Source organism: Galeopterus variegatus, unplaced genomic scaffold, assembly GCF_000696425.1.
Source record: "Galeopterus variegatus unplaced genomic scaffold, G_variegatus-3.0.2 Scaffold3992, whole genome shotgun sequence".
Classification (NCBI taxonomy): domain Eukaryota; kingdom Metazoa; phylum Chordata; class Mammalia; order Dermoptera; family Cynocephalidae; genus Galeopterus; species Galeopterus variegatus.
The window spans coordinates 165,684-179,211 of NW_007730103.1; the positions used below are offsets into that span (position 1 = coordinate 165,684).

Here is a 13,528-nt window from a genome sequence, read left to right on the forward strand (position 1 = left end):
CCCCCCCCCCCCCCCCCCCCGACCTTTTCGAAATTTCTGCTCCTGGAAATTGTGATTCTCTATGATTGCCTGTCTTGCCTCTCCAATTTTGGAGGCAGTAGTTTGCCCTGTGATCTTACTTTTCTTATGGATCTAAGAAAAGTTGTTGATTTTTCAGTTTGTTAGCTTTTTACCTGTCAAGAGTGGAGATTTTCAACCTTTTTACATGCAGAACTGATATCTGGAAGCCAGCAACTACATAACTACATACTTAGAGATGATGAATTCCTTTTTTTTTTTTTAATCCTGCTGATTTTAATGGATTTAAGGTCAAAATCACCATGCTCTACTGCTTATACAGATGTAGTGTGTCTGAAATAGAAGAAATGATTAATCCTCCAAATTTTGCAATTCCTGATAGTCCTTGCTATTTTAAATTATCTGTGTATTAGCAGTGTTTTGTTACTTTATCTCTGCAATCTCCCTTTTTATCCTATTTATCTCACCTCCAAGCTTTTCTCATTTTATTGAGTTCATTCTTAATACTTTTTTCTATGAATATGTAGATACTTGTGGAGAATCTGCCTCTATCCTTTGTATTATACTTTCTTCCAGACTAAATACGTTCATCTTTTAGATGCTTTTTTTCTTCTCTCTCTGTTTTTTTTTTTTGTTGGTGGCTATTTATGTTTCCTAGTTGCCACCGCATTTCTTTTAGTGTGGGCAGCTCTGTTCAGAGACTTTATTCTTTCTGGTGTAGTGTGAGTGAATCTTAATACCCTTCCTATCTTATTTATGGCCAGGCTATCTTACCCCTTGCTTTCTCCTCGGAGATCTTTTTACCTAGCCTATACTAGGCACACTCAGCTCCCTTGGGCTTTGACTCCTTTACAGGTCTAAACACAGTGCCTTTGAAAGATAGCAAGCTGGGCTGGCTCGTGGCTCACTCGGGAGAGTGTGGTGCTGATAACACTAAGGCCACGGGTTCGGATCCCATATAGGGATGGCCGGTTGGCTCACTGGGTGAGTGTGGTGCTGACAACACCAAGTCAAGGGTTAAGATCCCCTTACCTGTCATCTTAAAAAATAAATAAAGAAAGAAAGAAAGATAGCAAGCTTTGGCAGCTTGTTCTGTCTTTGCCAGAGTCCTGCAGAGCTTCTACTCACAAGGGTTTTTCCTCAAGCCTATCTAGTTACCTAGCAGGCAGTGTTGCCTAAAGGATTTTATTGGCTTACCTTCCTTGCCCATTACCACTTCTGGGGATTGGGTTAGGAGCAGGAGCCATATCACACCATTTGTAGTACCAGAATCTTTTCTCCTCTACCTCCCTCCTTTGAAGTTAATAGCATAGGTTCCTCTTTCTCGCTTGGTTGCTGATGGTGAATTTGGGGCATTAAAAAAAAACCACACACACACACTTCGTTCGTTGCATTAGGAATGGGGGTGGGGAGAGGTTCTGAGTTTATGCTTCACTCTACCATCTTAATTCATTTGTGTGGATAGACTCTTTATATGGCTGTTTCTTATGTTGGTCCTTGGTAAAAGCCAAAATGCTCTAAATTGATTCACAGATAAAGCTTAGAAAAACCTGAAGTCAGGTGGTCAGAATAGACCTTAGACTGGGTGTTAGATGATACTAGGAAATGGGTGTGATGATATTGTGGTAATGTAGAAGAATGTCCTTATTTGTATGAGATGCATCCTGAACTGTTTGAGGTAAAGTGTCATGTCCATAATTTTTTTGTCAGTCCTCTCAAAAGGGCCAAATGTTAATTATTGAATCCAAAAGGTAGGTATATATAGGTGTTTAGTATACTATCCACTCAACTTTTATGTAAATTTGAAAATTCTCATAATAAATATTTGGGTTGCTAGGGGAGAATGTACCTAGACTAGTGGTTCCAAAACTATAGTTTACGAATGAGTTGCTTTAGAATTTTGAAGCTGTTTACTACTTTTTATTTTTTATCATCTATTAGGGGAAGGAGAGTCTATGATCCTGCTTCACTCCACTTATTTTTTTTGAAATTAAAGATCTACCTTGGTTTGTGTAGGTTAGAGCCCAGAATTAATATTCCTTTTGGATAGAGGTACACGAGGTTCAGGTATAGTGGAATTGCACCATACCTGTGTTTAGTTTATGCAAATGTAGCCAGACTTGTATCATCAAAATACTCAGTGTGTATGCCCAGGAGTAAGGGCAAATTTGGAGACATTTTCTTTCAGTTTGGTTTCATTTCTCAGGTTTCTTAGAGCATTACACCACACTCATTGTGAGTCTAGTGTTTAATGTGTTTCATGTGATATGGCCCCTAAATACAAGCCAATCACTTCATCTTATGTTCACTTAACAGTTAGTTCTAATGTTAAAGGGGGAAAAACACAGTCTGTGTTGGACTTAACTGAAAGATGGTGTGTCTGTATACTTTGTGGATGATTTAGGGCACTTTTTAGGGTAATTGTGAGTATATGTAATTTTCATCTTCTGCAGTGACTTTAGAACCTAACTTGCCCACACAGTACCTTCATTTTAGGCTGTACCCCATAGTAATTGAAGTGTTAAAAACTCATCGTTAGGATAACTGGTTTTATCAAGATGAGCTGCTAGCTACTTGCTAGTTACGTGACCTTAAGTTGGTCATTTTTCTAAGCCAGAGATGGGTGGTAATATTTGCCATATCTAATTCCTGGGGTTGCTATGAGGATCAAATGAAATATATCAAAACATTAATTAGATACTAACATTAGTTAGATATACAACTTCATAGAGTTAAAGAAATGTGAGTAGTCATGAATTCTTAAGATCAGAGTAAGTTATCACTACATTAGCTTTTGATGATGTGTTTTAAAGTATTAATGTACTTTCATTTTGTCTTTAAATATCAGATGCCACTTTAAAGTAGCAGCTTTATTTCCCTTAAGAGCTCATTTGTTGATTTTTTATAGGAATTCCTTTGTTTACTTTTTAGTGATAATCAGTTGGTTCCCATCCCCCCCATTGTTGAAATTTATGTTATAAATTAGTAACACAGATTAAAATTTTTGTTGGGGTTTTGTGAGTGAGCTAGTCAAGGGTAGTTATGGGTATATGTTTCTACATTTTAAGTAGAAACAAATTTTGTAAGAATATTTTAAAACAATCAATACATTATAGTTCTTATTTTCCAAATAGAGACAAATACTCGTGTCATTGGCATCATTTGTTAAGCACCCTCATGTACTTTTGCTATTTAATAAGTCAAAGCAAATGAGGAACTCTAGAGTTGGAGACCAAGCTTAATCTAAAACACCCTTGCTATTTAATGAGCCTGATCAGGGAAGAACTATTAGGACGTTTATATTTGCACTTATATTGTCACCTATAATAGATTTGAATTAAGAGTACCTTATCTGTTACTGAATATCTTCATGTGACAATTCTAACCAAGGTGTAGAATCATGATTAAGGGAATAAATTACAAATTGGACCTTAATTAGCATTTTTCCCATTAGCTATGCTTTTTATCTAAGAGAGGTTTATAAACGTGCAAGGATAGGCAGATACTATTAATAGCCAAATGTAAATTCTGTGTACAAACATATGTAATTTTTAAAAGTATATTTTACACAAGAAAGAAAAGTAGATAGAATTTTTAATATAGACCAAATACACACTGTAAACAATTGATTCAACTCCCCCCCCCCCCCAAATACTTTGTTTTCTGAAAATGAACCTCAAAGCTCAATGTCAGGAAAAAAATTCAAAGTGCAAAAAAGGTAACATTTGAAAAAGTTTGTGAAAATGCTCACCTGTTGGAGGTTAGGCCAACTTTTAATGCAGGGCATAGCAGATGCTGTCAGATCCCATCTGTATTCCTTTGATCCTTAATATTCGAATGTATGCCAGCCCATTTCAGCTGCTGGTACCTGTATCTCTTTGTTTTGGGGCTTGTACTAGCTCTGGGAGCCTGTGCTATCCATGCATGCAAGGATGGAATAGCTAGGGAGCTGACACTCACCTCACTCCCTTTCCACAGCTTTCAACTGATGAAATGACAAGAGTTGGCATTCTCAGTGCCTGGCACGTAGTCAGTAATTGAATGAATGAATGTCTCTTATTCCCTCTCCCTCTTTACTGTCTCCCTCCTATTTCTTCCTGGCAATCAGTAAAACTTTTAGTATTATGTGAAAGGAGATTCTTATATTTACTCTGAATTAAAAAGCAAATTAAACTTAAAGAAAAAGAAGACACCAAGGGAGTAGAATGTATTTATCTTCTTACCAAACAAAACAAAATTGCTTTTATTTGCATGTACCTCTTGATTTATTTTTGTTTATCTTTGCTATAATTAGTTTTTGATAGGAAGGTTTCTTTTAGTGCTCTTCTTTTTTTTTTTTTGTCTTTTTGCATGTCCGGCAACGGATCGCAACCCTCAGTGTTGCCCCTGTACCGGACCGGGGACCGGCAACGGGACCGCAACCCTCGGTGTTGCTCCCGCGCCTCGCTCAGCCAGTGAGCGGGAACCGGTCTGTATGTGGGATCCGAACCCTCGGGCGGGAGCGCCACCGCGCTTCCCAAGCGGCGCACTATCCAGTGCGCCACCGGGCCGGCCCTAGTGCTCTTCTTGATGGTTTAATTTTGCTTCCCAAATTTCTTTCTCTCTTTCAAAATTTCCTGTTTATGAAATTGATACACAGATGTTAGAAACTCCTACGAGTTACCTCCTTAAAGGAGTTAGGACAGTGTAGTCACTAAAAAGATGTTTTATTTCTATGGAAATAATTATATGTAGCTTTATTCGGTTTGTTTGAATCATAGTATAAAAGGAAAGGGGTATCTTTAACTGTCTTAATCCCCAACATAATATACTATAAACTTAGTTTTTCTAATTATGGCATACCCTTATTTCCACTTCCCAAAGTATACCTAATATACCACCACAATTACAGCACCCCCCCCCCCCCAAAACCAAACAAACAAACAAAAAAAACCAACTATCTGGCTTTTTTTTTTTTTCTGCCAGGCCACTCCTCTGTTACCCAATTCCTTATTTGCTGACTGGGATATATGTTGACTTAATAATTGTTTCTGTGAAAAAGAACTATACCTTTTATTTTTATTTTTTATTTTTTTCCTTTTTTGTCTTTTTTCGTGACGGGTAACGGGATCACAACCCTCGGTGTCGTGCCCGCACCGCGCTCAACCAGTGAGCGGACCAGTCTCTACATGGGATCCGAACCCTCGGCGGGAGCGCCGCTGCGCTCCCAAGCACCACACTCTACTGAGTGCGCCACCGGGCCGGCCCAGAACTATACCTTTTAAACCTGCCAATTAAAAAAAAAAAAAAGTGTTTTGTATGTGTTTTCCTGTAAAGGTAGCATGGTAGGCCCTGAATTAGTGTTAAGTGAAAATGTAGCACAGAAGTTAGATTTCCGTTTGGTAACACTCATTAAATTACTCAAGCATAAAAACACATACATACATACACAAAATATCCTTTTCTACCAAGAAAATTAGAAGGTTGTTAGCTGCATATTAGCTTTTCTTCTTCCCTCTTTTGATATTGAGCTAAATCTTTCCCAGAAATCTAGATTGTTTTCTGGTATCAGTTCTTCAGTTGTCATTTTGGCCTCTCTGCACAGTACCCTTCTATTCACATACAAGTATCATTCACTATTTCATTTAGAATGAATAGACAATGTTTTGAAACATACCACTTCAGGGGCCCATCTGCAAATTGTTGATATAATATGGACACAGGTTTTTTCATTTAGTCTATCCAAGTTAGACAATGGTTTTGTCTTTGTTAGCAATGTTATTAATATTTTGGGCTTATTTTTCAGTGAGGACTTTGGTAGTGGTGAATTAAAACATAGCTTTAAGTTTCTTTGTGTTTAATTTTGGTTTTGTTTTTGTTGCTTTAGTGTTTGATTTTACTAGTTATGTAGAGGAAAAACAAATCTCTTGGTAGAAAATGCAAATACATTATAACTAAAATATTGTGCTTGCTACAATTTTGTAATAAATACTTGGATTAGTTTTGGGATGCTTTGGTTTGTGATAATGAGGTTGAGGAAAAGAATTGGCTAATAAAATTGACGCTTAAAATTCATAGATGTCAAGAATAGTTTGAAGGTTAGAAATGTAGATGAAATTTTAAAATGTTAATTGGTAACAGGCTATATTTAAAGTCTACCCATGTGTAAAAAGTAAGAAAACAATTTACAACCATGTGCAAATTAAATTTTTTTGAAAAACTAAATTGTGACAGCATAATCTTAACCTTTTTGGATTTCATTAAAATTTTTTTTTAAATTTTAGTTTCAGTCTGATGGAAGCAAACAAGAAGATAAAGAGAAAACGGTAAGAAACTAGAAACTTACAGCATACTGCAAATTTTACTGTGAACAAGCTTTAATCAACTGTGTGAATAATTACTTTATACTCTACATGCTGAATATATCTTTTGGCAGCTTACACAAAGTTAATCTTTTAAGATTAACATCCTCAGGCTGGCTAGTTAGCTCAGCTGGTTAGAGCACTAGCTGCCAAAAAAAAAAAAAAAAAGATTAACACCCCCCTTTTGAAGATTAACATGTTGAGAAAGGAAGCTGGATAAAAGCCCTTCATTCCCTTGCTACCCTTTTCCTTCCCTCACCCCATTTACTGTCTTGGATGGAGAAACACAAATAAGCACTGTGAAAAGGACAGTAATAGAGCGGGAAATTAGATACTGTGTGTTATGAGATCAAGAAATAGCAATTTTCTCAAGGCTGTCTTTCGGAGGTGGTGGCGGATTAATATGGACCTCTTACTGAAATAATTTTTCCTCCTTTCTTCTTAGGAAGTTATCCTTAGCTGTTTGCTTAGCATTACTGACCAGGTACTACTTCCATCTCTTTCTTTGATGGACTGCAATGCTTGTATGTCTGAGGAACTATGGGGAATGTTTAAAACATTTCCATATCAGCATAGGTAAATCCATATTATTTTCATATTTTAATTACTAGTAATTCTAGTGTATTAACCGCTAAGTGTTTAACTTTTCCTAATTCTTCATCTCATCATTTTTAAAGATATCGTCTGTATGGCCAGTGGAAGAATGAAACTTATAACAGTCACCCACTTTTAGTAAAAGTTAAAGCTCAAACAATAGACAGAGCCAAATATATCATGAAGTAAGTTTTAATTTATTTTTCTTCATATTAATCTAAATTATATCTGGATCTAATTTACTTTCTTTCAACTAGATTATGTCTGAGCCTCAATTTTGAGAAAGTCCATAAACATTTACTAATGGTATAGCTGATTATATACTACAGATCAAATGACTTATCCGTTTTTGTGGTTGTAGCTCATTTTGACAACCAAGTTATTGTTTTCATAGTTGTTATGGTTACATAGGTATAAATCTAATAAAACTCATCTTTAATGCATCATATTATGGAATAAGGTTTTTTTTTTTTTTTTTAGACTTTCTGTGGTCTTTGCTCAATTTGCGTAATACATTTAATAGTTTGTACAAGGTAGTCAAACTTCTAGGAATTTCCTCTGCTGAAAGTTATCGTAATGATTGTTTTATCTGTTAGGAAGATCTAATGGAATTGTGCAGAACTATCCCCATAGGGAGTCAGCTTTTGAGAAATTTCTTTTTTTCATTTGTGTGCTTTTATTTTCATATTAAAAATATGAGTGGTGTTAGTTCTACTTCCCAATAGACTATTTGAAGTCTAATTATGAAAATTGTATACTTCTGATTAGTATTAGTCTAGATGCTAAATACACTTCTGTGTTGTAGGTGTTTTCAACAAGATTATTATCAGTCGTTATTCCTTTTATAAATTCATGGCAGTGGTGTTGTTATTCTAATTAAAAGTAGTACATTCTCTAGTTTAACTAGACTTAACAGTATGCAGTGATATTGTCTTTGCCCAAGGATATTGTCTCTGGTCACAGTATACCAGTGAGACAGGCATGTGCATGAAGACAGTCTGGTTTAATAGATGCTATTATATAGTATGTATAAAGTGCTATGGGAGGGTAGACAAGACAGTGAATTATTTCACCCAGGGAAGTTATGGTAGGAGATGGTATTAGAACTGTTCCACCTGAAAGAGTTCTGGTCGTAAGAGTTCTCCAGGTACACCTTCTGGCTTGAAAACAACAGCTAATGTTTATGGAGCCATTAATATGTATGCCAGGCACTAAACTAAGTGTTTTACATGGATTATTTAATAATATATTAATAATTAATAATAAGTATTAATTAAATCCTTGAATCCATCTCATGTACTCTCTCTACCACCACTACCTTAGTTCTTTTATCTGGAGTATTACAGTGCCTTGTATTTTTCTCTTACTTCAAAATCCTTCAGTGACTGACCATTGCCTGCAGATTGTATTTCAAACTTTATGGCATGGTGATGTAAGTAAGAGACCCCACCTTGATCTGACCCTCCTCATATCCAAACTGATTTCCTACCAGTTCTGCCTCCAGCTGTACTGAGCCTACTTATGTTTCCCTAAATGTCCCATGGTCTCCATAGCTTCTCTTCCTTTGCATGTGTCCTCTGTACAGGTTTTTTCTTACCTCCCCTTTCCATTTTCATCTGGTGACCTCATCCTTGGAGAGTGAGCTCTGGTGTCACCTTTAACATATACCGCCAACACAATTGATTGTTCTTTATTTGTGCCACCGCTGTCCCTTATGCATATGATGCTCTCATACCACTTAGATGCGTTGCTATGATTGTTTTCTTTATTTAATATTTTGGATCATTTGTACATTCACATGGTTTAATTTCAGTAAGTATAAAAAGGTACATAGATTCCACATATAAGTGAGATCGTACAGTATTTGTCTTTCAGTGCCTGGCTTATTTCACTTAGCATAATGTCCTTCAGGTTCATCCATGTTGTACGAATGACAGAACTTCCTTCTTTTTTTAAGTCTGTATAGTAGAAAGGTGTTTGCTAGGGGGTGGGGTGTTGTGGAGGAAGGGGAGAGATGGGAAAGTGAAGATGTTGATAAAAGGGTACAAAGTTTCAGTTAGACTGGAGGAATAAGTTTTAGTGATCTATTGTACTGGTGGTGATCATAGTTAATAACAATGTACTATATTGTATATTTCAAAATGGCTAAAAGAATACCTTAACATTCTAACCAGGAAAAATGTTAAGTTGGTGAGGTGATAGGTATGTTAATTACCATGATTGAATCTTTCTACAATTTATACATAGATGAAAACATTACATTGTTCTCCATAATATACACAATAAAAAAAAAAAAGATACAGTAAAAAAGTCACCCCATCCTCCAAACCACTCAGTTCCCCCCAAGGGGGGAAAAAAAAGCAACCACTGTTTAGTTTCTTATATCCTTCCAGATATTTTTATGTATGTACTAGCCAATGCAAATACATTATTCCCTCCCTTTTAAAAAATTATTGATAGCATATTATAAGTACTGTTCTGAGATTTTTTTTCTTGTTATTTAAGAACACAGAAATTAAAAAAATGGTTTTAAGTCTGTCTCCCTAGATGGACCAAGCTTGAGAGCAGGAACCGTTATTCATACTTGTGTGTTTAGCACTTTGCCTATCGTAGTTAGTAGGTATTAATATGAATGAATGAATGAATAAAAAACATAATTTATCACAGAACAATATGCACAGAAATTTTAATATCCTTGGTTTTTTGTTATATTTGTAAGCTGTAACTATTTCACCACAGTCGAACAATACAATTTTGGTATTGTTTGAACTTATATTGAGAATGCAATGTATTAATTTATTACTTGTAGAATTTCATAAGCTTTGAATACTTTTTAAACTATGAGCTTGCTATAGGATATTCAATAATTAATTCTACAAATGCTTATTGTGTTTTACATGCCAAACACTGTGGTAGCTTGAGGGGAGGACATAATCAAGAGAATATTCCTTTAATTTTTGTTTGTTTTTCCCTCTAGGGTTATGGAGGCAGAAGGGAATGGAATAAAAAGCATAGGGAAGAGGGGTTAGACTTGGCAAATAGGAGGGGCACCTGAAATAGTAGGGTTAAAGCAGGGACAGGTGGTGTGTGGTAAGTTTGAAGGTAGAATAGAATATAGCTAAAGTTTAAAACTATTGTTCTCTCTTTTTCGTTAAATACAAAAAAAAATGAAACTGGGTCATGGAGAACGGGAAAGGGAAACAGTTGATGATGAAATAGTTTTGATTGATGGGTCAAGAAGTGTCTTAAGATAATTATATTAACTTTGTCACTTCAAGAATGGTCACATTTCCTGAATTATAAACTGAATTAATAATTTACTTAATTATATTCCCATTCTAGAAAGTTTCCTTCCTGTCACTAGTAATCAAGTTGCTGGTTTCATTATGTAATAATCTCTTCAGAAGAGTTTAAGATTCTATGTAATAATTGTTTTGAACTGTGAGAATTACATAGATATAAATTTGCAGAATGTTGGTAAAAGACTCCTGAGCAGAGGAAGAAACAAAGAGGAAAGGAATAGGATTTATTTTTTAAAAAGTTGTTTACCTTGACTATCAAAAGCATTAACTATTACTACTCTGTTTGGGTCACTGAGCCAGATGGCATGTGGCATTTCATTGCATTACACCAAGTTTGATACCATAATCCCTAAACTGATAAATGAGCCCTTCTAAATTTAAAGTAATTCTGATTCTCTATAAGAAGAATTTTATGTACTTGTAGAGTACACTAAAAATTTTAATGCTTATCAGACTATTACAATAAAACGGAAATGAGTATTTTTAAATGTTAGGCATTTAATATAAAATATCCATACCATCTAGGAGAATCCCTAACCAAAATGGCTCAAGTCCTGTAGTAAAGTGTATGATGAATGTGGTTGTGTACATGGATTCATTTTGGGTATTTGGGAAATAATTTTCCCCCTCCCCATGATGTAACAAAGCTATCAACATTATGAGGAATGTTACTTAAGATGATCCCTGACACCTTTTTCTCCCCTTGTAGGCGTCTAACCAAGGAAAATGTGAAGCCTTCTGGAAGACAGATTGGGAAGTTGAGCCACAGCAACCCTACAATTTTGTTTGATTATGTATGTTTTGAGATTAATGTTATTTTAAGGGATTTTTCTTTTTGTTGTCATTAAGTCAGCACAAGTGGAAATGGAATAATACAGCTTTAAAAATGATTGGTAGTTTCAGAGGTGAAAAATTTTAGCAAATGAAACACTGTAGGGTTATACTAAAAACAAAACTTTTGCTATACAATATATTTAACACATTGATTACTTTTCTAGTAATATGTAACAATGCTACTATTATAAACAGCCTGATGTTATCTTCTTTACCACATTTTGATTTCTAGAAGCATTATTTGTTGATTGTAGTTTTTAGAAACATTTGAATAGCATTTCATTGTAATTCATACATAACACTATTACTTCTATTACTTTCGTATTTAGAGCAAGATTTGTAAAACATATTCAACCTGAGACTAGTCTCTGTCATTCCAAAATCCAAATTTAGAACCCCTGTAATTATTTCCTAATTGGAAAATGTAGCGTAAGAAAACATGCTCTAAGGCAATGATAGAATAGCAGGTTTTATATAAATACAAATGGTAGGAAACCACAGTAATTATAAAATTATAATTATAGTATTTTTCTCTTCTGAAAAATAGGTGTAGCCATTCCTTAGTTGGCACGGAAGTTCTCTTTTGATTAATTAATGCCATCTGTTCTTTGTTGCTGTCTTCCAGATTCTGTCACAAATACAGAAGTATGATAACTTAATAACACCTGTAGTAGACTCCTTGAAATACCTCACTTCATTGAATTATGATGTCTTGGCCTGTATCCTTTCGAGTGAAGCAATACATAGATTTCACGTTTCATAGATTTAATGAACATTTTATTTTCATTCTAAGTTCCTTTACTAGCCATCTAAAATTGATTCAGGTGGCTGATCTGAAGTTTGGCCAGTCAAGAGTGTGAGAATGAGTAAGTGTGTGTGTGTATGTCTTTGTGTTGTATAAAGAGAGAGGTTAGGTGTACCAAACATCTTAATATAGGTGGAATCTATCTTGCTTGCTGAAAGATGGAAAAGAGGCTAAAGAAGAAAAATCGGTAATATAATGAGTGTATTTTTCAATAATTTGTAATAACTTGAAGCAAGCAACTTAATTTTTTTAAGATGTGACTTTTTTTTTTTTTGTTCTAAGTGTCTTTGTTACAAATGTAGTGACTTAAAATTTTTTCTTAATTTGTGAAAGATTGTATCATTGAAGCTTTAGCTAATCCAGAAAAGGAGAAAATGAAACATGATGACACAACCATTTCAAGCTGGCTTCAGAGTAAGTATTTTTATTTTTCCAAAGATGAAGTTCCTGTCTGTGGTTACTGCCCTGTCATGTATTCTATTACCTATGCTTAGAGACTATTCATCAAGAGCTCTTGAGAATATGTAACCACTCAGCTTGTTCTACAGAGTGTCCAAGTCCTCGTCTGTGTAAGAAGGTTCATGTAGTACTTATTCATTTCGTAACTAATTCATTTCGACCATTATTGATTATGATAGAATTTGGGTAAGCATTACTGAGGAGATGAAAATCCCCTGTTATTTTAGAAGAGTTGATATTAAGGGAACTAGTCTCACTTTTTCCCCTCCCATCCTGAGATTCTGGTCATCTTAAAAGAACAAAAACTTGGCTGTTTAACCAAAAAATCTGGCCACATTTCTGTTTATTTATTGTACCCTTGCTTTCTAGCAGCCAGTTCCCTTTCCTTCACCCCATCCTGTCTGATAGCTGAATCTTGCAGTGGCTCCCCATTGTTCTTTAAAGTCTGAAATCTTTAATCAGTCATGCAAGTAAGTTTTTTCAGAATCAGGTCCTTACTCACTGTTTTAGCCTCATCTTTTCTCCCCAATATTCTAGGTTTAATTAATATTGAACTTATTGCACTTTCCAGGGCTCATATGTACATTATTCCCTCTACTTGGAGTAACCTTCTATGGCTACTCATCTCCCCTACTCCATCTTCTGCTCGTATTTACTCATTAGATTTCAGCTTAAAGGTCACTTCCTTCGGAAAGCTTTTCCTATTAATCCTCCCAACCACAAGTCTGAATTAGGTGCTCCACTTTGTACTGCCATTTATTCATTATAGTTATTTCAGTTTACTTTTCTGTATCCCCCACTAGACTTTGGTAAGCTCTTTAAGGTCAGGACCTGTGTTTGCCCAGTATCATTTAAGTTCTTAGCAAATAATTTTTGAATAGGCCACAGATTACTTGACTTAGTAGAATATCCTCCTCTTGTCTTGACTGGAGTTTCCTCCCTACTCATGATATGATAAGGACCGTTGTGGTTAAAATTGGTCTTTTGTCTACTTCTGGGTCTGGCAATACTTTATTTCCTTAGCTCTCCACAACTAGCAGTGTGTTCCTAGAAGAGATTTTTTTCTTGACTCAAACATTTGAGGGGTGGGTTTTTTCTTGTTTATTCAGGTTTACAGAGTGATCTGTTAAGATTTTATTGTGTCCTAATTAATGTAGTGGGCTCTGGAATCAGGC

The 13,528-nt window shown here is 35.3% G+C and overlaps 1 protein-coding gene across 2 annotated transcripts in view; it reads left to right on the forward strand.

The window, feature by feature from the left end:
- The window catches only part of THOC2 (THO complex 2), a 177,716-nt gene that overhangs the window by 139,558 nt on the left and 24,630 nt on the right, over positions 1–13,528 (forward strand). For both annotated transcript variants that reach the window (XM_008586447.1, XM_008586446.1), the window contains 6 exons: positions 6,282–6,323; positions 6,805–6,935; positions 7,037–7,138; positions 10,965–11,049; positions 11,715–11,808; positions 12,228–12,308. In XM_008586447.1, coding sequence (XP_008584669.1) covers positions 6,282–6,323; positions 6,805–6,935; positions 7,037–7,138; positions 10,965–11,049; positions 11,715–11,808; positions 12,228–12,308 — 535 coding nt within the window. The remainder of the gene's footprint in view (positions 1–6,281; positions 6,324–6,804; positions 6,936–7,036; positions 7,139–10,964; positions 11,050–11,714; positions 11,809–12,227; positions 12,309–13,528) is intronic.